Consider the following 24,955-nt stretch of genomic DNA (forward strand, 5'->3'; position numbering starts at 1 on the left):
GATCAATCAGGAGAGGGCGTTGGTGATCTTGATAGCTCCTGCGTGGCCACGCAGGACTTGGTATGCAGATCTGGTGAATATGTCATCGGCTCCACCTTGGAAGCTACCTTTGAGACGAGACCTTCTTGTTCAGGGTCCGTTCGAACATCCGAATCTGGTTTCACTCCAGCTGACTGCTTGGAGATTGAACGCTTGATTTTATCGAAGCGAGGTTTCTCAGATTCTGTTATCGATACTCTTGTTCAGGCCAGAAAGCCTGTAACTAGAAAGATTTACCATAAAATTTGGAAAAAATATATCTGTTGGTGTGAATCTAAAGGATTCCCTTGGGACAAGGTTAAGATTCCTAGGATTCTATCCTTCCTTCAAGAAGGATTGGAAAAAGGATTATCGGCAAGTTCCCTGAAGGGACAGATTTCTGCCTTGTCGGTGTTACTTCACAAAAAACTGGCAGCTGTGCCAGATGTTCAAGCCTTTGTTCAGGCTCTGGTTAGAATCAAGCCTGTTTACAAACCTTTGACTCCTCCTTGGAGTCTCAATTTAGTTCTTTCAGTTCTTCAGGGGGTTCCGTTTGAACCCTTACATTCCGTTGATATTAAGTTATTATCTTGGAAAGTTTTGTTTTTAGTTGCAATTTCTTCTGCTAGAAGAGTTTCAGAATTATCTGCTCTGCAGTGTTCTCCTCCTTATCTGGTGTTCCATGCAGATAAGGTGGTTTTACGTACTAAACCTGGTTTTCTTCCAAAAGTTGTTTCTAACAAAAACATTAACCAGGAGATTATCGTACCTTCTCTGTGTCCGAAACCAGTTTCAAAGAAGGAACGCTTGTTGCACAATTTGGATGTTGTTCGCGCTCTAAAATTCTATTTAGATGCTACAAAGGATTTTAGACAAACATCTTCCCTGTTTGTTGTTTATTCAGGTAAAAGGAGAGGTCAAAAAGCAACTTCTACCTCTCTCTCTTTTTGGATTAAAAGCATCATCAGATTGGCTTACGAGACTGCCGGACGGCAGCCTCCCGAAAGAATCACGGCTCATTCCACTAGGGCTGTGGCTTCCACATGGGCCTTCAAGAACGAGGCTTCTGTTGATCAGATATGTAGGGCAGCGACTTGGTCTTCACTGCACACTTTTACCAAATTTTACAAGTTTGATACTTTTGCTTCTTCTGAGGCTATTTTTGGGAGAAAGGTTTTGCAAGCCGTGGTGCCTTCCATTTAGGTGACCTGATTTGCTCCCTCCCTTCATCCGTGTCCTAAAGCTTTGGTATTGGTTCCCACAAGTAAGGATGACGCCGTGGACCGGACACACCTATGTTGGAGAAAACAGAATTTATGTTTACCTGATAAATTTCTTTCTCCAACGGTGTGTCCGGTCCACGGCCCGCCCTGGTTTTTTAATCAGGTCTGATAATTTATTTTCTTTAACTACAGTCACCACGGTACCATATGGTTTCTCCTATGCTATTATTCCTCCTTAACGTCGGTCGAATGACTGGGGTAGGCGGAGCCTAGGAGGGATCATGTGACCAGCTTTGCTGGGCTCTTTGCCATTTCCTGTTGGGGAAGAGAATATCCCACAAGTAAGGATGACGCCGTGGACCGGACACACCGTTGGAGAAAGAAATTTATCAGGTAAACATAAATTCTGTTTTTTGCTCCTTTCGCAACTTCAGGAGCGGACCTACCACAACCTCTGCTGCCGCAAAGCAAGATAACGCTTCCCAGCCCGAAGCAACTTGGAAACCCCTGCAGGGCTGGAATAAGGGTAAACAGGCCAAGAAGCCTGCTACCAAGACAGCATGAAGGGGTAGCCCCCGATCCGGGATCGGATCGAGTAGGGGGCAGACTTTCTCTCTTCGCTCAGGCTTGGGCAAGAGATGTTCCAGATCCCTGGGCATTAGAAATAGTTGCTCAGGGGTACCTTCTAGAATTCAAGGATTCTCCCCCAAGGGGAAGGTTCCACATTTCTCATTTGTCTTCAGCCCAAATAAAGAAACAGGTGTTCTTACGCTGTGTAGAAGATCTGCTAAAGATGGGAGTAATACACCCAGTTCCAATTGTAGAACAAGGACTGGGCTTTTACTCAAACCTGTTTGTAGTTCCCAAAAAGGAGGGAACTTTCAGGCCAATCCTGGATCTAAAAATTCTAAACAAATTTCTCAGAATTTTCACAAAGGTGCTAGGGTCCCTTCTAGCGGTACTAAGACCGCGGGGCATTTCAGTAGCACCTTACCTAGACGACATATTAATACAGGCGTCGTCCTTTCACAGAGCCAAGGCTAATATGGACATAGTTTCTGGCCTTTCTAAGGTCTCACGGGTGGAAGGTGAACGTAGAAAAGAGTTCTCTGTCCCCGCTCACAAGGGTTCCTTTCCTGGGAACACTACTAGACTCGGTAGAAATGAAAATCTTTCTGACAGAGGTCAGGAAGTCAAAACTGCTGAATACTTGCCGAGTTCTTCATTCCATTCCTCGGCCTTCCGCGGCTCAGTGCATGGAAGTAATTGGTTTAATGGTTGCGGCAATGGACGTAGTCCCTTTTGCCCGAATTCATCTCAGACCACTGCAGCTGTGCATGCTCAAACAGTGGAATGGAGATTACGCAGATTTGTCTCCTCAAGTACAAATGGACCAGAAAACCAGAGACTCTCTTCTCTGGTGGTTTTCTCAAGATCACCTGTCTCAGGGAATGAGAATCTCTTCTTCCGATAAACATTTTGGAGTTGAGAGCGATATTCAATACGCTCCAGGTGTGGCCTCAACTAGCGGAGGCCAAATTCCTCAGATTTCAGTCGGACAACATCACGACTGTAGCGTACATCAATCATCAGGGAGGAACAAAAAGTTCCCTAGCGATGAAGGAATTATCCAAGATCATCAAATGGGCGGAGGATCACTCCTGCCATCTATCTGCAATTCACATCCCAGGGGTAGACAACTGGGAGGCGGATTTTCTAGGTCGTCAGACTTTCCATCCGGGGGAGTGGGAACTCCACCCGGAGGTTGTTGCTCAGCTGACCCAGCTATGGGGCATTCCAGAATTGGATCTGATGGCGTCCCGTCAGAACACCTAACTTCCCCTTTACGGATCCAGATCCAGAGATCCCAAGGCGGCATTGATAGATGCATTAATAGCGCCTTGGTCGTTCAGTCTAGCTTATGTCTTTCCACCGTTTCCTCTTCTCCCTCGGCTAGTAGCCAGAATCAAACAGGAGAAGGCTTCGGTAATTCTGATAGCGCCTGCGTGGCCACGCAGGACTTGGTATGCAGACCTAGTGGACATGTCATCGGTCCCACCATGGAAACTGCCATTGAGGCAGGATCTTCTAATTCAAGGTCTTTTCAAGCATCCAAATCTAGTTTCTCTGCAACTGACTGCTTGGAGATTGAACGCTTAATTCTAGCTAAGCGTGGTTTCTCTGAATCAGTTATAGACACTCTGATACAGGCCAGAAAGCCTGTCACCAGGAAAATTTACCATAAGATATGGCGGAAATATCTTTGTTGGTGTGAATCCAAGGGTTACTCGTGGAGTAAGATTAGGATTCCAAGGATATTGTCTTTTCTCCAAGAAGGATTGGAGAAAGGTCTGTCAGCTAGTTCCTTAAATGGACAGATATCTGCTCTGTCTATTTTGTTACATAAGCATCTGGCTGCTGTACCAGACGTTCAGGTGTTTGCACAAGCCCTAGTCGAATCAAGTTTACAAGCCTGTGGCTCCTCCATGGAGTCTAAATTTAGTTCTTTCAGTTCTTCAAGGGGTTCCGTTTGAACCTTTGCATTCCATAGATATTAAGTTATTATCTTGGAAAGTTTTGTTTTTAGTAGCCATTTCTTCTGATCGAAGAGTTTCTGAATTGTCTGCTTTGCAGTGTAATTCACCCAATCTGGTATTCCATGCAGATAAGGTTGTTTTGCGCACCAAACCTGGTTTCCTTCCAAAAGTGGTTTCTAATAAGAATATTAACCAGGAAATCATTGTTCCTTCTCTGTGTCCTAATTTAGTTTCTAAGAAGGAACGACTTTTACACAATCTTGACGTGGTTCGTGCTTTAAGATTCTATTTAAAAGCAACTAAAGATTTCAGACAAACATCATCCTTGTTTGTTGTCTATTCTGGTAAGCGGAGAGGTCAGAAAGCGACTGCTACCTCTCTTTCCTTTTGGCTGAAAAGCATCATCCGTTTGGCTTATGAGACTGCGGGACAGCAGCCTCCTGAACGAATTACAGCTCATTCCACTAGAGCTGTGGCTTCCACATGGGCTTTCAAGAATGAGACTTCTGTTGAACAGATTTGTAAGGCAGCGACTTGGTCTTCACTGCATACATTTGCCAATTTTTACAAATTCAATGCTTCGGAGGCTATTTTTGGGAGAAAAGTTTTGCAAGCAGTGGTGCCTTCCGTTTAGGTTACCTGACTTGTTCCCTCCCTTCATCCGTGTCCTATTGCTTTGGTATTGGTATCCCACAAGTAAGGATGAATCCGTGGACTGTTTACACCAAGTAAGAGAAAACAGAATTTATGCTTACCTGATAAATTACTTTCTCTTACGGTGTATTCAGTCCACGGCCCGTCCTGACATTTAAGTCAGGTTCAAATTTAATTTAAAATAACTACAGTCACCACTGCACCCTATGGTTCTCCTTTTTCTCCTAATCGTCGGTCGAATGACTGGGGGGGCGGAGCCTGAGGGGAGCTATATGGACAGCTTTGCTGTGTGCTCTCTTTGCCACTTCCTGTGGGGATTGAGAATATCCCACAAGTAAGGATGAATCCGTGGACTGAATACACCTGTAAGAGAAAGTAATTTATCAGGTAGCATAAATTCTGTGTTTTTCATGAATTAATTTTACGTGGCATATCCAGTTAATTTTAAGATTTAGCATAATATATAATTCAATTATATATGTTTTTATTTTAGATTCTGCTACGTTAGCTGAGGAAGATATTTTTAACTTAAAACTCTCAGCCAGACTGAATGCCTTCAACGTATTTGTTTGTGATGAGCTGTGTAAAATTGCTGACATAAGAATACAAGGTAAGTCAACAGCATAAATATAACAACTTTTTCTGTGGGGTTTTTCCCTGTCAACACTGAGCTATATAGTCCATGGAACCCCGTTCTACAAAGTCATGCACTTACTGTTAATTTCAGTTTTAATTTAATTAAATAAATAAAAAAAATAAAAAAAAATATATATGTGTGTGTGTGTATGTATGTTTATATATATATATATATATATATATATATATATATGTGTATATATATATGTGTGTGTATGTGTATATATATATATATATATATATATGTACTCATGATGATCAGTTATTAGATGTATGCAAATTGTATATATTTTAGTTCTTTGAATATTATGGCGCATTACTATATATCCTCAATTTAATAAGTGAACTCATGCAGTTTTTTTAATAGGTTTCTTGTGAACATGCTTTGAATATATCTGAATGTTTTCTTTCTTTTTACAAAGGTATGGATGCTTCTATTGCTGTACAGACCAGACAGACTGAAGTGTTTGCTCGACTTCGAGATATTGTTGTCATAGATGTTGATCCCAAAACCATTCACCAAAAGGTAAAGGGTTGCATTTTATAAAAACCATATAAATATATACATCTCACCAATATATTATTTCTTTCCTAAGATATGGAGAGTCCACAACGTCATCAACTACTGTTGGGAATATCACTCCTGGCCAGTAGGAGGAGGCAAAGAGCACCACAGCAAAGCTGTTAAGTGTCAATCCCCTACCCACAATCCCTAGTCATTCTCTTTGCCTAAGTTAATGGAGGATGTGAAGTTTTGGTGTGTGAAGAAAATTGAATTTCTTTTGCTACAAGGAAAACGCAAGAGGAAGACTAGAGATTCAGATAGTAAGGTTTCTGTTCCTATCTCCGCTACGCAGGGTACACTTTCTCATAAGTCTGATGAGGAGGACAGGTCGGTAGCTTCTGAGGGTGAAATCTCAGATTCGTACAGTATAATTCCTTCATCTGATGCTGAAGTAGTATCCTTCAGATTTAAGCCTGAACACCTTTGTGTATTGTTAAAGGAGGTTTTGGCTACATTGGACGTCTCCGACCCGCCTGTCGTCAACCCTAAGAAATCAAGTAAACATAATAAATACTTTGATGTTCCCTCCACTGTGGAGGTGTTTCCTGTTCCGGACCGTGCAACTGAGATTATTGTGTAGGAATGGGAGAAGCCAGGGATACCGTTGTCCCAGTCTCCTGTTTTTAAAAAGATGTTTCCTGTCGCTGACTCAATTAAGGATTCTTGGTGTACAGTGCCTAAAGTAGAAGGGGCTATTTCTACTCTGGCTAAGAGAATTACTATTCCTATAGAGGATAGCTGCTCTTTTAAGGATCCAATGGAGAAAAAGCTGGAGGCTTATTTGAAGAAAATGTATGTACATCAGGGTCTCCAATAGCAACCTGCAGTTTGTATTGCCACTGTGTCTAGTGCGGCATCTTATTGGTGCAATGCTTTGTCTGAATCTCTTCAAGTAGAGACAAGCTACCCAATTCCTTTTTTTCTGATGCTACCATGCAAGTTATTAAGCTGGGTGCCAAGATATCTGGCTTCGCTGTCCTAGCTCGCAGAGCGTTGTGGCTAAAATCATGGTCAGCGGATGTTACTTTTAAGTCCATACTTTTAACGCTCCTTTACAAGGGTAAAACCCTCGTTTGGACCGGGCCTGTCAGAAATATTCTCTGACATTACAGGTGAGAAAGGGTCTCTTCTACCGCAAGACAAGAAGAATACACCTAAAGGACGTCAAAGTAATTTTCGTTCCTTTCATAACTCCAAAGGAAAGTCTTCCTCTCCCTCTTCAAAGCAGGAAAACTCCAAGTCTTCTTGAAAGCCCAATCAGTCTTGGAACAAGGGGAAGCAATCATGAAGGGTTGTACCATTGGGCAATAAAGAAATTAATCTCTTGGCGAAAGGCCTCAACTTTGCCCCCAAAAAAGCCCCAAACAAATTTCAGACTTACATTGATGTACAAAAATATATTAGAAACCTGACCCTAAAAAGGTATTTTTTAAAAAACACACCCAGAATTACACCGACATTGCCTATCACCTTGGACTACTCTGACCAATCTGCTTTGGCGACTCTCAATGAACTAGACACGGGGGTGACTTTAACTAATACATTGACTCAAAATCAATCAGATTTGTTAGATCTTAGCACACATGACCTCGAGGAAAGTATCAAACACAGTGATTTTAAACGTAAATCTAGTTTTTACCCCTACACATCCCAAGGCCAATTTGTAAATACTTTTAATAAACTTATATGTGATGATCTCACTAAACTTTGGGAAAAGAAAGGTGACAATTGGATACATAAATATAATGATAATTTAACAATAAGTGAAAGAAAAACACTCAAAGATTTAGAAAACAATTATAATATCATTATCAGGGCAGCGGACAAGGGTGGTGGGGTGGTGATACAAAACAGAGAAGATTATCTCAAAGAGGCTTCTAATATATTAAATGACCAAAGCACATACAAAAAATTAAACTTTGATCCCACCCTTAAATTTAAAAAGGAACTCAATATTATTTTGAAAGAAGCAAAAAATAACAACATACTCAATAATGATGAATTCAATTTCTTAACAGAAAACCACCCCACCATACCCACGTTTTATCACCTTCCCAAGGTGCATAAAACCTTAATATCTCCACCTGGTAGACCCATAATTTCTGGGATCGGATCACTAACCAATAACCTATCTGTATACTTACAGCCTGTAGTACAATCTACCAAGGCGTACCTCAGGGACACAATCCACACAATCAACACATTTGAAGGGTTAGATTGGTCGAATAACTTTCTGTGGGTATCCTGCGATGTATCGTCGCTATACACTTGTATACCGCACGACCAAGGAATCAAGGCTATTAAAGAAATACTTATTGAAGACTTCTCACCCCATCAACATCTTCAGTTTATTTTAACAGGCATTAAATTCATACTTTCACACAATTATTTCACATTCGACAAACAGTTTTATAGACAGATACAGGGCACTGCGATGGGGACCACATTTGCCCCATCGTATGCCAATCTCTACATGCATCATTTTGAGAACAATCGCATTTGGACAAATAACCCTTATCACAGTGACCTAATTCGTTATTTTCGGTATATAGATGATGTAATTATCATCTGGAGAGGAAGTGAAACACTATGTAAGGAGTTCATAGAACACATCAACATCAATAATTATAATTTAAAATTTACATCAAAAATAGATACCAAACAAATAGTTTCTTGATTTAATTTTATATATCGATGAACAAAACAAGGTAGCAGTGAAGAATTTTAGAAAACCAACTGATAAGAATGGGTTCCTCAATGCAGGTAGTGGCCATTTACCCAGATGGAAGACTAACATTCCCCTGGGGCAATACCAAAGGGTAAAGAGAAACTGCACCAAAATAAGCGATTACAATCAAGAGTGCGCTCTATTAGACTCTAGATTCATTGAAAAGGGTTATTCAGTTGAGTTATTAGAACAGGCTAAAACTAAAGTTTCTCTAATGGACAGGAAAACTCTTTTACTTCCTACTGACAAGTCAAAACGAAGAAGACAATCTAACACATCAAACAATGTCAGATTTATCACAACATACAGTCAGGGCTCAAGAGAAATACAAAATATCCTAAAGAAACACTGGGGTGTGTTAAAGGCAGATCCTATACTGGGTGATGTTTTACCAGATCACCCATTGGTAACTTTCAGAAAAAATATGGATTTTAAAAACATTTTAGCACCCACAAGATTGCGTAATTCTAATAAACCTTGTATAATTAAGGATAAAACACACTGGTTACAACAAAAACCCGGCACCTACAAATGCGGGGTATCCAGATGTGGCATGTGCCAATATGTAAATAGGGAGGTTACCTTTACCAATTCAGGGGGAGACATTACATTCAAACAGAAATATAAGAGCAACTGCAGTACCACCTATGTAGTTTACTTGCTGAAATGCAGCTGCAATCTGATTTACATAGGAAGAACCAAAAGAAGTATACGTACGAGGCTGGTAGAACATGTCAATAATATAAAAAATGGCCTCATGACACACAGTGTGCCAGAACATTTTAAACTACATCACAATTCAAATCCTGCATCCCTAAAAATCCAAGTCATTGACTGGATACCCCCCAACAAATTTCCAAACAGGCTTCTAACACTCAGACGCAGAGAATCATGGTGGATTTACCAACTAAACACCATGCAACCATCAGGTCTAAACTTAGAATTAGACCTGCAAGCTTTCATGTAGTTTCACTAAAAAACACTTTTTAAAAAAAACACAACATCAGATTTTTACTTTTAAACATTTATCTAGTTTTTAACATTTAAGGTTTTTTAACATAAAGCTCATTTTTGAATAGTCTGTACATGCAGTACAATTCATGTACATCATTGTCCATTTTCATATCTATGTTTATATTTTAACGTTTATTTTTGCATTTAAGGTGATTACACTGAACAAATTTTATATGTTTTTCAGACATACAATAATGCAAAGTATTTTTCCCACTTAACAAGCTCACCTGCCAATCAGTTTTTCCACACTCTGACTGGCTGGTAATTAATCATGCAATTAATGGTCCCTTTTATAAAGCCGGTAGGCACCATGCTTGCAACACTTCTAATTTTTCATCTCTTGAGAAAGCCTGGGCGTTCTCAGACGAAACGCGTAGAGTTTGTTTCATAGCTGTATGTTATACTATAACACAGTTTGGATGTAAAGATACCTTTATATGCAGTTTTAATTTGTGCATTTTGTAAGTAGCCATTTGTACGTGTGCTCTTACACTGAATTAAAGAATACTACACTTGAATTGGGCTGCGCCTGTCTTTGCTTTCTTTTCACAGACTGAAAGCCCAATCAGTCTTGGAACAAGGGGAAGCAATCAAAGAAACCTGCAGCTAAGTCTAAGTCAGCATGAAGGGTTTGCCCCCAATTCGGGACCGGATCAAGGGGGGCAGACGTTCTCTGTTTTATCAAGCATTGGGTATGAGATGTCCCAGATCCTTGGGCTGTGGACATATTGTCTCAGGGTTACAAAATAGAATTCAAAACCTTTCCTCCCAGGGGCAGATTTCTCATCTCAAGATTATCTGCAGACCAGATAAAGAGAGGCTTTCTTAAATTGTGTTCGGGACCTCTTTTCCCTGGGGGTGATAGTTCCAGTTCCTGTAAAAGAGCAGGGACTGGGATTCTATTCAAATCCGTTTGTGGTTCCCAAAAAAGAGGGAACCTTTCGGCCTATCCTGGACCTAAATTGTCTAACAAGTTTCTCAGGTTACCATCTTTCAAAAGGGAAACCATTATTTCAATTCTCCCCTTGGTACAGGAGGATCAGTTCATGATGACCATAGACCTGAAGGTTGCATATCTTCATGTTCCCATCCCCCGGGGGCATCACAAGTTCCTGAGATTCACATTTAAAGACGATCACTTTCAGTTTGTGGCTGTTCCATTTGGGCTTACCACAGCTCCCAGAATTTTCTCAAAGGTTCTGGGGGCTCTCTTGGCAGTGGTCAGGGCTTGGGGAATTGCTGTGGTGCCCTACCTGGATGACATATTGGTTCAGGCGCCATCTTTTCAACACGCAAACTCTCATACAGTGACCTTGTTGTTTTTTCTACGTTCCCATGGATGGAAAGTGATTCTGGAAAAGAGTTCCCTTGTTCCAGCTACAAGGGTGGTTTTCTTAGGGACCATAAAAGATTCCCTATCTATGAGAATTTTTCTGACAGAGGTCAGAAAATCCAAAATTATGTCTTCTTGCCTCGCTCTGCAGTCTACTGTTTGGCCATCAGTGGCGCAGTGTATGGAGGTAATTGGTCTGATGGTTGCTTCCATTGACATCATACCCTTTGCTCATTTCCATTTGAGAGCTCTGCAGTTATGCTTGCTCAGACAATGGATCGGGGACCATTCGGATCTGTCTCAGAGGATAGATCTAGATCAGTCGACAAGAGACTCTCTCCCGTGGTGGCTCTCTCAGGAGCATCTGTCTCGGGGCACATGCTTCAGGAGACCTTACTGGGTGATTGTAACCATGGACGCCAGCCTGCTGGGCTTGGGAGCAGTCTGGGACTCATTACAGGCGCAGGGACTACGGACTTGGGAGGAGTCGGCTCTCCCTATAAACATCTTGGAGTTGACAGCGATTTACAATGCTCTGATGACTTGGCCTCAGTTGTCCTTAGTCCAGTTTATCAGGTTCCAGTCGGACAATATCACCTCAGTGGCTTACATCAACCACCAGGGAGGAACTCTGAGCTCCTTAGCCATGAAGGAGGTGGCTCGGATTGTTCAATGGGCTGAAGCTCACAATTGCTATCTTTCTGCCATCCACATTCCAGGTGTGGACAACTGGGAAGCCGACTTTCTGAGCAGACAGACGTTTCATCCCAGGGAGTGGTCACTCCATCCGGAGATATTCTCCAGGTTAACCCTCAAATGGGGAATGCCGGAGTTGGATCTGATGGCATCTCGACAGAACGCCAAGCTTCCAAGGTACAGTCGAGAGATCCGCAGGCCGCCCTGATAGATGCACTGGCGGTCCCTTGGGATTTCAGTCTGGCATCTGTTTCCTCCATTTGCTCTCCTTCCACGACTCATTGCTCGTATCAAACACGAGAGAGCATCAGTAATTCTAATAGCTCCTGGGGGCCTTGCAGGATATGGTATGTAGACCTAGTGAAGATGTCACCTCTTCCACCTTGGAGGCTGCCTCTGTGGAAGGACCTTCTAGCTCAGGGTCCTTTCTTTTATCCTAATCTTGTTTCTCTGAAGCTGACTGCTTGGAGATTGAACGCTTAGTTCTATCTTAGCGTGGTTTTTCTGAGTCGGTCATTGAGACCATGATTCAGGCTTGCAATCCTGTTACTAGGAAGATTTATCATAAGGTATAGCGTAAATACCTTTATTGATGTGAATCCAAGGGCTACTCTTGGATTAGTGTTAGGATTCCTAGGATTTTGTCTTTTCTCCAAGAAAGTCTGGAGAAAAGACTGTCAGTCAGTTTTCTGAAGGGTTAGATTTCTGCATTATCTATTTTGTTACACAAGCATCTGGCGAATGTACAAGATGCTCAATCTTTTTGTCAGACCCTGGTCAGAATCAGGAATCAGGCCTGTGTTTGTCTGCTCTTCCTTGGGGCCTTAACCTTGTTCTTAAAGTTTTGCAGTAGGCTCCGTTTGAGCCATTGCATTCCGTAGATATTAAGTTGCTATCTTGAAAGGTGTTTTTTTTTATTTTTATTTCTTTTTATTGAGAAAAGTTCAGGTAAACAACATGCAATCAAGGACATATAGAAAATTCAGTGCTGTTCAGGTTACAGTTATGTCATATATGGACAAGAAGTACTTACTACAAAGAATATGAGAATAAGAGGCATTCATTCCAAAGATACAGTATTCTGAACGTATTTATACACAGATAATAGGTGATTTCCTAAGGCGCGCATTACAGTGGATTGCAAAAGAGACTTGCATGGTATAATCCAAAATACACGCTTAAATTATGGTTGCTGCAGCTTTCTCAATTTCTGTCACCTGAACCTCCTCATTTTTAAACTGTATTAAGCAAAACATAGAAACTAAACAAAACATTGATTAAACAATATAACAGACTGATCATCTAAATCAAATTGAACATGTGGCCTTGAGTTATGATAAAATTCCTATGTGATGTATTTGATTTTGATACTCTCAATGTAGATACACAATCTAGCAGAATATTAGTTGTCACATGAGACCAGCATCATTAATAAGTGGCCTTTTAACCGTTGTCTAAACTAAATTTTCATAAACAAAAATAAAGCAAAGCAAATAACTACAATACAGGCATCTATCTACTGCAAAGGGAAGAGATTGAGATATAGTGTCAGTATGCAGAGTCCCAAAAGTAAAGTGTTAACACTATATATTGAGTTCATACTCAAACAACCCTAACTAATGCAAAGGTGGTAGACATTAATTTAGATATCTGATACGTACAAGCATAAAACTGGTCTTCACTGTGTTGTAACTTAATGTCACCTTATGCGACGGGTATAATTACAAAAATAGCAGATAAAAAGTCAAGCAGTGTAAGAATATTGTAGATATAAACATAGTGAACCTATAATCCGAGTTCTCCAAAAGTGTCCTTTATGTACGAAGCCAAGGAAGTTATGTGACGAATATTATTTAGAAATGTAAAAGAAAATAAATTGATGCTGCCATCAAGGAGCCATAAACCATCCCATTAGCGTAATGCTGCAGATTATGACAGAGATCGACATCGCTCACTCCACTCCTACTTGATATCGCTTAGACTGGAAAAGTAATTTTTTTCATGTATCTGGAAGTAAGTATAAAAAGGTCTTTCCACAGATTCTCATATTGAGCATTTGGAACCTGCGCCAAGAATCTCCTGGGTGGTGATAAACTAGAGCCATCTTGCAATTTCAAAGTGTCTGTGTGGCGCCAAGCAGGATTCAATGCCGCCATTTCTCCCGCTTTCCACACGTGTGCTGTCATACTATGCCCTATAGGTGTCAAAAGCAATTGCGAAACAGGTTCCAGTCCCTGGTACATACAGTGTGAGTCAATCCAGAGCACCGGGTGTACAGAGATCCATTCTGCCGCTTGTATGGGGAAACACTGACGGGTGATACGTTTGCGAGATGAAGTGTTCTCTTTCAACGTAGATCCTAATCTGCAGTAAGAACTATCCTCTAGAAAGGAGGGTACACCAGTGCCAGAAAGCTGCTTTGCGCCATCTCCCAAGTCAGACCCAGTGCTGTCTAGCCATGCTGCGTCCCAGGAAGAGTGGTGCCGAGGTGGGTGCAGGATTTGAGGATCCTCTTTAACATGTACAGTGGCGGTAACTAGTGGTACGGGTTGTCCCTGAAGGGATCGGATCTCTTCATGAAGTGCCCGGCAAGACTTCATAAGGTTTTCTATGTGCGGTAGGAATGTAGCTATCAGTTCCTTAGTGATAGAATCCATCTTGAGGGGTAGAAGACCGTAACTGTGTCTCTTGATTATCTTTTAAAGTGCCTTCCCGGGAAGAGAAGATGTCCGTCTCTATATCCACAATAGTTCTCAGACACAGAAAGTTGTCAAGAGAGGAAGGCGGGGCGTAACCGTGCAGGCTCATGGTTGCACAGTGAAAGAGCTCCGTGGCCATTCCCTACCTAACGGCATAATAAATGCCCTATTTTGACTAAAAAAAGTTATAGGCACCTTTATTAAGGATTCCGCATTTGCCGCATGTAAGTTAGAAACTATTTGTTAAAAAAACTGGGACGACGATAGCCGCTTATGTGAAATGCTCATAAGGAAAACAATGGGCGCCATCTTGTCTGCCTACCTCGCAGAGACATCGTTACCGCAGCTATAAGAAGATCTGCCCTTAAAATATATTTGGTCAAAACTACCAACTGGACGAAACAAATTGCAGTACACGGCGATAGCGGTAAGGATAAACCGACTAACAGCTCACTCCAGACATAATCCAGGCGCACTTGACAGAGAACACACGTTCTATATTCTTCTGATGTGGTGCAGCAAAGAAAATAGAAAGCAAATCCTTATCACCACATACAGTAAGCTTTACTGACTTTATTCTGGGACAAGTTATATAAAAGTGCCTAACACCAAATCACTCTCTCTCTAGTGGCGGCTAGTCAGCGTTAGGCAGCCTTTTGGGACACTTACATCCTGTTTTGATATAAGTCTAAATACTAGAAACCGGTGTAGAAAAATAAGCATAACATACTAGAACCAACATGTGAAAGGAGCCACAGGAAGAACACACGCAATACCGACTTTGGCAAACACCATCTAGGGCTATTTGTTAAAACTGAAATATCGTGTACTTACACACGATCCCTAGAGATCAACATAAAATACATATGCACTGAGCTATTATAGACCTGTCCCACAGGCGCTGTGGATAGTCATATGGCGACAAGAAAATCCGCAAAAGCCAGTAAATCATCAGCTATCACTTCTACTACTCCAGTCAGCTCATTTTTTAAACCTAAAGGAAAAGATATTGTCAATAACCTAAATACAGCTACACAAATTTTAACAATGGAGCCCGCAATCTTAGAAGTAGATACCCCATTGCCACAAGCTACATTGACACAGATACAGCAAAACATAGCATTACTTCCATCAAAGAATGACATTGCCGACTTGAAGTCCTTTATAAAGGGGGAAATCTCATCCCTCAGAAAGGATATGAACGATTTGAATTCCAAAATTGAATATATAGAAGAGGGTCAAGAGCATTTAGAAACCATGGTCAGTGAAAATACGTAACATTTGAACTGTCAGACCTCACTAGTCCATTCCTTACAACTGAAAGTGGAGGATTTAGACAACCGTGGCCGTCGCAGCAATCTGAGGATAAGGGGTATACCTGAGACGATCAACCAGGACACTCTCACAGATTATCTTCTTAGGCTCTTTAAACATCTAGAGCCTAACTTAGACCTCTCTGAAGCATCAATTGAGAGAGCCCATCGGGCTTTAAGGACAAAGCCTACCCCCCGAATCCTCCTAGGGATGTTATTATTAAATTTGTCATCTTTCACCAAAAGGAGGCGATTTGGAAGCAAGCCAGAACTCACAGATCAATAACTTTTCAAGGACACACTCTACAAATCTATCAGGACTTATGCCCTGCAACTATTGAAAGGAGAAGATCATTACGATTCATTACATCTACCCTACAAGAACATAATATAAAATATAGATGGGGCTTCCCATTTAGCCTATTGGTACATACAGACGGGAAGACCTACATGTATAAAGACATGGAGGACCTGGACACTCTAGCTAAGGGCATCAATCTCACCTTTGAGACCCCTCTGAACCAGGAAATGACAAGCACGGGAATGTCTTCAACTCATTTGCCCAAACCTCGCAGGTTGTTGTGGAACAGAGTGTCCAGAACTCGCACTCAGGACAATACAAATAAGTGAACTTTGTTCATGTACTGAGGAGGACTCTCCTTTTCACTGTAGAGGATGTCTAAATGCCCTGCTACCTAATAACACAGGTCGTATATGTTGGTTTTATCTCAAATTATATTGTTGTATATCTATATATGCAAAGACCATATATCGTAAAGGGCAAAGTATTTGCAATTCGATACCAATATGTATGTATTATTATATGAACACAACCACATAAGTGAAATATTATGTTATCACAGTTGAGTTATAATATTGTATGAAGAAAAGTTATTGGAGTTTAATCGTTGATAAATAGTTTTAAATTCTAGGCCCCTCTGGGCAGAAAAATATTGAAATATATATTCTCAGATAGAATCATATATAAGTGTTTAGGCCTACTGGCATTTGCGGTCTTTTATGTTATATATTTCTATGCCTTTGAAGAAGACCGTAGGGAGGGAATAGCTTCCTCACCAAAATCTCATATTGTTTTTGAACATGTTTATGTTTAAAATGTTTAATTTGTTTAAACTGTTTTCCTTTTTTCTTACTTCTCTTCTTTCCATGCTGCAATGCTCATCTCAGGCAAAAACTAGAAATTATACCTACTTCTGCCCAGCCATCGGCTCACATAAAAGCCCTAGGGATCACATGATGATTTTTCATGTCTGAACATTCTTCCAAAAAAACATCCTCAAATACACTAAAAATTCAATCTATTAATGCACAGGGTCTAAATATACCTAATAAAAGATCACAAGCCCTTAGAGACTTTCAGAGAAATAAATCAGATTTAATATTCATACAAGAGACCCATTTCCGTAGAGGAAAAGAACCCAACACATTCAAGCAAAGGTTTGGAATTAGCTACTATGCATCCCATATAAGATCTAAAAAGCATGGAGTGGGTATCCTAATAAAAAAAAATATCCCATTTCGGGGCATTGAAGTCTTGAGAGACAAACAAGGCAGATACCCTATAGTGGTAGGACTTTTATACGGCAGACCGATTACTTTGGTCTCTTTCTATACCCCAAATACCAAGCAATCTATTTTTATTAAACAACTAGCTAATCATATACTCGAACACCAAAAGGGAATTTTAATAATGTGCGGTGACCTAAATATGCCATTAAACCCACTAAAAGATTGCTCAGCAGCGCGCTCATCGGTTCCACAATCACAAATAACACAGACACTAAATACATTTAAAAAACTAACAGTAAAAGACCTATGGAGATGGCACTACCCAGATAGGGAGGATTACACTTTTTTCTCATTCCCATATAAACAATACTCGCGAATCGACTACATATTCACTGATGTTACTGGCCTTTCTCTATTCAGATCTACCCATATCACTCCTATAACTTGGTCAGATCATGCATCGGTGGTGGGAGAGTTGTGCTGGCCTTCTAAACCTATTCATGATTACGTTTGGAGATTAGATACCCAGATGTTATCAGACCCAGGTATAGCGCAACAAATCTCCTCTGCCATTACGGATTATTTTTCAAATAATAATATTAACGGGGTTTCTCCGTCATCTTTGTGGGAGGCCCATAAATGTGTGATACGGGGAGAACTTATGTCTATCAAGGCATCCATTAATAAAAAAAGGCGCGAATATACCGCAAATATAATTTCCTCAATAGAATCCCTGGAGGACCGGCACAAAATGCACCCCACTAACCATGATCTACTATTAATCATCCAAAAAGAAAATGATAAACTAGCCTCCCTTATAAATAAAGAACATAAAAAGCAAGCTCTGCGTCTCCAGCAATGGAATTATGAAGGCCAGAATAAATCAGGTAGATCCCTGGCGAGATATTTGAGGATAAAACAACAAAAAAATTATATTCTTAGTATAAGGGACAAAAACAATATAACGCACCAATCTACACAACCCATAACCATGGTATTTCACAAATACTTTAAAGAACTTTATAACCTTAATAATGACAGGGTTCACAACAATTCCTATCAGGAAGATAAATTAAAAGACATAAATACCTATCTAGCATCACTTAATCTCCCTAACTTAACGGAGGACCAACAAATCCCATCTAGAGGAACCCATATCTTTGGAAGAAATTAAAAAGGTGGTTAAGGATCTCCCATCAAATAAGGCACCTGGCCCTGATGGCTTTTGTAACCAATATTATAAAACGTTCAAGGAAGAACTACTTCCACACATTTCCACGTATTTTAATCATATTGACGAAACTAAACAATTCTCTCCCAGATCTTTGGAAGCCCACATTACTCTTCTCCCTAAGCCTAGAAAATTGTTAGATTCCCCCGCCCACTACAGACCTATTTCCTTAATAAACACAGATGCTAAAATATATGCGAAGGTTCTGGCTATCAGACTAAATTCAATATTACCAATCTTAATACATCGGGACCAGGTGGGATTTGTTCCCAAGAGGGAGGCAAAGGACAACACGGTCAGGGCCTTAAATTTAATCCAACATATGCAGGATGAAAATGTCCCGGGAATATTGTTATCCATAGACGCAGAAAAGGCCTTTGACCGTGTTGGCTGGGACTTCTTAAGGGCTACCCTGGGGTTTATGGGACTGGGTCCTAAAATAACAGATAGAATATTTGCACTTTACACAAAACCCACTGCCAAATTGATAATTAATGGTACATTGTCCCCACCTTTTGAAATTAAAAATGGAACTCGCCAGGGATGCCCCCTCTCCCCACTTTTATTTGCTTGCTTTATTGAAACCCTAGCCACTAAAATTAGACAGAATTCATTGATCAAAGGAGTCCAGGTAAATTTGGAAATGTACACCATATCATTATTCGCAGATGATATTCTTTTCACGATATCTGACCCGGTTGAGTCGATTCCCCCTCTATTAGGTGAATTTGATAGATTTAAGTCCCTGTCAAATTTTGCAATCAACAAAACAAAATCCGAGGTTTTGAATGTAAATTTAGACAAACAGACATTAACAAATCTTATGCCCTTTACATGGTGCCCCTCTGCCTTGCACTATCTGGGTATTAACCTGACTACTCAAATTGAAAGTACATTCCAACTTAACTATATCCCAATACAAAAAAATGTAATAAGAGATCTATCATCATGGCTTTCAAAGAAGCTATCCTGGATGGGGAGAATAAATGTTATAAAAATGAACATCTTCCCCAGGTTATTATACGTAATGCAAGCTCTCCTGATCCCAATCCCTAAAAATTATACTATCACCATGCAGAAAGCTTTTAGCGACTATGTATGGCGCAGAAGACCCACACAGATAAATTCTAAGATCATGCAAACCCCAAGACTTCAAGGAGGATTGGGCATACCGAACATAGAGAAATATAGCCAAGCCATATTCCTTTAAAGGAATGTGGATTGGTGTATACATTACGACCATAAAAGATGGGTCCAACTTGAACATAGTTTGTCAGGAAGGTCACATTTGGGGAGACTGTGCTGGGATTCGACCTTTTCACCCAGCAAACATAATTTGGGCTCTCACTTGATATCAGAAACATATAAAATCTGGGATGCTACGATAATATCTAACCCATATGTGTCCTCAAAACCCTCTCCATTAACTTCTATCATAGAATCCGAACAATTTAAATTAGACTTAAGCAATGCAGATGAACTCCCACTTTCACACTACAGAGACATCACGATTCACTACATCTCATCAAATCATCAAACGAAAAGCTCTTACCGAGAGAGGACCTAATTGATAAGGGATATAGCTTATTTTGCAACTGGTACCATTATACCAGAATTCACTACCATATATCACATCATAAACAAAAAGGGAATTTGCTTAGACCGCTTACCAATTTTGAGCTCTTATGTGCTGCAACCCCTCCTTTAACTCAAACTTTATCGCTAATTTATAAAATATTGACTCAAGTTCCACCGGGTCACACCCACCCATTCATAGAAAAGTGGGAGGATGAACTAGGTGTAATAATACTCCCTCAGACGAGCTCCATAATATACCAAAACGTCCCTAAAACCTCTATATCTCTATCTCTGCAGGAAATCAATATAAAGCTTTTACATAGATGGTACTTCTCTCCGGTGAAACTAAATAAACTATATAAAAACAAATCTAAGCGGTGCTGGAGGTGTGGACATGGGCACGGTAACCTTGCCCATATGTGGTGGTGGTGCAATGTAATCCAGACTTTCTGGAGAAATATAGTTGAGGAAGTAAAAGGCATACTGGGGATCCAGCTACCACTAGACCCCACAATTTGGCTATTAAACAAACCTCCTAAATTTAAATTAAAATACCAAATGAAATTATTCTATATATTGACAAATAGTGCAAGGTATCTTTTGGCCAAGAATTGGAAGACAAGAGAGGCCCCATCTTTAATTATGTGGAAGCATAAAGTATCGGAAATACTCAATAATGAAGAATACTATTACATTAAAAACGCTAAAATGGATATATTTGCTGAGATGTTGGATACGTGGGAAAGGTATATGAAAAGGTAACAACATACAAAACCTGCTGATGGCATGGGTAGAGACTTTTATTAAATACTAAACAAAATGTCAAAAGTATTAATTATATAGTATGAGTATTGCAGCACCTGTTATTTTCTTTCTCTCTTTCTCTTATTACTTTTCTTGTCTTTTGTCTTCAAATACTACATTCTTCTTCCTTTATTTTCGTCTACCTCTTCTTCTTTCTTTCTTTTTTCTCTTTTTCCTTCTCTCACAAGAATAATCCTTACCAGTTTTTACTAGGAGGTAATTCAACCTCCTCACGAAATAGATTTATTTAAATTATTCTTGCTGTTCTGTATATTAAAATTATACCTACTGTTTTTTGTTTTTTTTGCAAGAAGCTGCGACTTCTACTTTGTAAAATTTATTATTGATAATAAAACCGGTATTTTTAAATAAAAAAAAAAAAAAAAAAAAGAAAGTTGTCAAGAGAAGTGTGGATGGCATTAAATCCAGGCTGTAAGGAGATTTTTCCACAGTGTGAATCAGAGCTTCAATACCTTGCTGCCATCTTGGTATGCCGCCCACCGGAAGTCGAGGTTTTGTTTCTTATTGCTATTTCTTCTGCTCGGAGAGTTTCGTAACCCTCAGCTTTACAGTGTGATTTACCTTATCTTATCTTTCATGCTGATAAGGCAGTTCTTCGTACTAAGTTGGGTTTTCTTCCTAAAGTGGTTTCGGATAGAAATATTAATCAGGAGATTGTTGTTCCTTCTCTATGTCCTAATCCTTCTCATAAGGAACGTTATGCATGCGCTAAAATTCTACCTACAGGCGACTAAGGATTTTCGTCAGTCCTCTGCCCTGTTTGTTTGCTTCTTTGAAAAGCGTAAGGGTCAGAAGGCTACTGCTACTTCTCTTTCTCTCTGGTTGAGAAGTATGATCTGTTTTGCTTATGAGACTGCTGGACAGCAGCCTGCTGAGAGAATAACAGCTCATTCCACTAGGGCTGTCTCCTCTTCTTGGGCTTTCAAGAATGAAGCTTCTGTGGAACAGATTTGCAAGGCTGCAACTTGGTCCTCTCTGCATACTTTTTCCAAATTTTCCAAATTTGATCCTTTTGCCTCGGCTGAGGCCTCTTTTGGGAGAAAGGTTCTTCAAGCGGTGGTGTCTTCTGTTTAGGTCTGCCTGTCTTGTTTCCACCCCTAGTAATCTGTATCCTCTAGCTTGGGTATTGGTTCCCAACAGTAATTGATGACGTTGTGGACTCTCTATATCTTAGGAAAGAAAACCACATTTATGCTTACCTGATAAATTTATTTCCGGATATGGAGAGTCTATGACCCCAACCTTATTTTTAAGACAGTTATTTTTTACTTAACCTCAGACACATCAACACCTTTGTGGTGTTCCTTTTTTCCATTTTCCTTTGGTCGAATGACTGGGGATTGTGGGTAGGGGAGTGACCGCTAACAGCTTTGCTGTGGTGCTCTTTGCCTCCTCCTGCTGGCCAGGAGTGATATTCCCAACAGTAATTGATGACGTTGTGGATTCTCCATATCCGGAAATAAATGCATTTATCAGGTAAGCATAAATTTTGTTATTTATATATTATTTTTCGTATACTCTATTGGACTTTGTTTTTTTAAATAGTGCCTCTATATAGATTACTATATTATTTGTTTTGTTGTGTTAAATAAATATCATTTTTTTCTACCATAAAGTGCATTATAATAAACTTAATTTGGAAAAGCAAATCAAAATAATGCTGCTTTTTAAAAATAAATCTTGGTTATTTTGTTTTTTTATGGGTTTTTTTTTAATAATAATTAACTTAAATAATAAGTATGAGTTGCATTAAAATTTTGTCTGCTTAGTTATAAATGAGTCACTAAAGTGTTCTTATACGTACTGGAAAGCCTACAAGTTAAATTACAAGGAAAAGGGAAAAAATAAATAGTGTTAGTATATTGCAAAGTTGTTGTTATTGTTACACATAAATTAATATTTTATATTACAATGACAACGTTTTTAATGTCCTTTTAACCAGTTCCCTGCCTGTTTTGTGTTAGTAGGCACTACAAAATATCTTCAGGATTTCACTCTTACATTATAACAAACTAGTCCTAAAGCTTGTGTACACTGGCCATTTTTTGCAGTACAGCGGTCCCACCCCTTGCTCTCCCCCCCCCCTTGCTCTCCCCCCCCCCCTCTATTTTGCTCTCTCTCTTCCCCCTATATTTTGCTCTCTATCTTCCCCCTCTCTTTTGCTCTATCTTCCCCCTCTATTTTGCTCTCTCTTCCCCCTCTCTTTTGCTCTCTCTTCCCCCTCTCTTTTGCTCTCTCTTCCCCCTCTCTTTTGCTCTCTCTCTCCCCCCTCTCTTTTGCTCTCTCTCTCAACCCTCTCTTTTGCGCTCTCTCCTCTCTTTTGCGCTCTCTCTCCCCCCTCTCTTTTGCTCTCTCTCTCTCTCCCCCTCTCTTTTGCTCTCTCTCTCTCTCTCTCTCTCTCCCCCTCTCTTTTGTTCTCTCCCCCCCTCTCTTTTGCTCTCTCCCTCCTCTCTTTTGCTCTCTCCCCCTCTCTTTTGCTCTCTTCCCCCCCCTCTCTATTGCTCTCTCTCTCCCCCCTCTCTTTTGCTCTCTCTCTCCCCCCTCTCTTTTGCTCTCTCTCTCTCCCCTCTCTTTTGCTCTCTCTCTCCCCCCTCTCTTGCTCTCTCTCTCTGTCCCCCCTCTCTTTTGCTCTCTCTCTGTCCCCCCTCTCTTTTGCTCTGTCTCTCTCCCCCCTCTTTTGCTCTGTCTCTCTCCCCCCTCTTTTGCTCTGTCTCTTTCCCCCCTCTTTTGCTCTGTCTCTCTCCCCCCTCTTTTGCTCTGTCTCTCTCCCCCCTCTCTTTTGTTCTCTACCCCTCTCTTTCGCTCTCTCTCTTTCTCCCCCCTCTCTTGCTCTCTCTCTTTCTCCCCCCTCTCTTGCTCTCTCCCCCTCCCCCTCTCTTGCTCTCTCCCCCTCCCCCTCTCTTGCTCTCTCTCTCCCCCTCCCCCTCTCTTGCTCTCTCTCTCTCTCAACCCTCTCTTGCTCTCTCTCTTCCCCATCTCTTTTGCTCTATCTCTTCCACCTCTCTTTTGCTCTATCTCTCCCACCTCTCTTTTGCTCTCTTTTCCCCCACTCTTTTGCTCTCTCTCCCCCCCTCTCTATTGCGCTCTCTCTCACCCTCTTGCTCTCTCTCTCTCCCCCCTCTTTTGCTCTCTCTCTCTCCCCCCTCTTTTGCTCTGTCTCTCTCCCCCCTCTTTTGCTCTCTCTCCCCCTCCCTCTTTTGCTCTCTCTCCCCCCCTCTTTTGCTCTCTCTCTCTCCCCCCCTCTTTTGCTCTCTCTCCCCCCTCTCTTGCTCTCTCTCTTCCCCCCTCTCTTGCTCTCTCTCTCTCCCCCTCTCTCCCCCTCTCTTGCTCTCTCTCTCCCCCTCTCTTGCTCTCTCTCTCTCCCCCTCTCTTGCTCTCTCTCTCTCCCCCTCTCTTGCTCTCTCTCTCTCCCCCTCTCTTGCTAGCTCGCTCTCCCCCTCTCTTGCTCGCTCTCTCTCCCCCTCTCTTGCTAGCTCTCTCTCCCCCTCTCTTGCTAGCTCTCTCTCCCCCTCTCTTGCTCTCAACTTTGGAAAAGCAAATCAAAATAATGCTGCTTTTTAAAAATAAATCTTGGTTATTTTGTTTTTTTATGGGGTTTTTTTTAATAATAATTAACTTAAATAATAAGTATGAGTTGCATTAAAATTTTGTCTGCTTAGTTATAAATGAGTCACTAAAGTGTTCTTATACGTACTGGAAAGCCTACAAGTTAAATTACAAGGAAAAGGGAAAAAATAAATAGTGTTAGTATATTGCAAAGTTGTTGTTATTGTTACACATAAATTAATATTTTATATTACAATGACAACGTTTTTAATGTCCTTTTAACCAGTTCCCTGCCTGTTTTGTGTTAGTAGGCACTACAAAATATCTTCAGGATTTCACTCTTACATTATAACAAACTAGTCCTAAAGCTTGTGTACACTGGCCATTTTTTGCAGTACAGCGGTCCCACCCCTTGCTCTCTCCCCCCCCTTGCTCTCTCCCCCCCCCCTCTATTTTGCTCTCTCTCTTCCCCCTATATTTTGCTCTCTATCTTCCCCCTCTCTTTTGCTCTATCTTCCCCCTCTATTTTGCTCTCTCTTCCCCCTCTCTTTTGCTCTCTCTTCCCCCTCTCTTTTGCTCTCTCTTCCCCCTCTCTTTTTGCTCTCTCTTCCCCTCTCTTTTGCTCTCTCTCTCCCCTCTCTTTTGCTCTCTCTCTCAACCCTCTCTTTTGCGCTCTCTCTCTCTTTTGCGCTCTCTCTCCCCCCTCTCTTTTGCTCTCTCTCTCTCTCCCCTCTCTTTTGCTCTCTTTCTCTCTCTCTCTCCCCCTCTCTTTTGTTCTCTCCCCCTCTCTTTTGCTCTCTCCCTCCTCTCTTTTGCTCTCTCCCCTCTC

General features: G+C 40.8%; 1 protein-coding gene across 1 annotated transcript in view; it reads left to right on the forward strand.

Moving 5' to 3' along the window:
- Positions 1–24,955, forward strand: part of VPS13C (vacuolar protein sorting 13 homolog C) — a 1,402,311-nt gene that overhangs the window by 600,135 nt on the left and 777,221 nt on the right. The window contains 2 exon segments of the mRNA XM_053719302.1: positions 4,926–5,042; positions 5,491–5,594. Coding sequence (XP_053575277.1) covers positions 4,926–5,042; positions 5,491–5,594 — 221 coding nt within the window.

This window comes from Bombina bombina, chromosome 6 (genome assembly GCF_027579735.1).
Source record: "Bombina bombina isolate aBomBom1 chromosome 6, aBomBom1.pri, whole genome shotgun sequence".
NCBI lineage: Eukaryota > Metazoa > Chordata > Amphibia > Anura > Bombinatoridae > Bombina > Bombina bombina.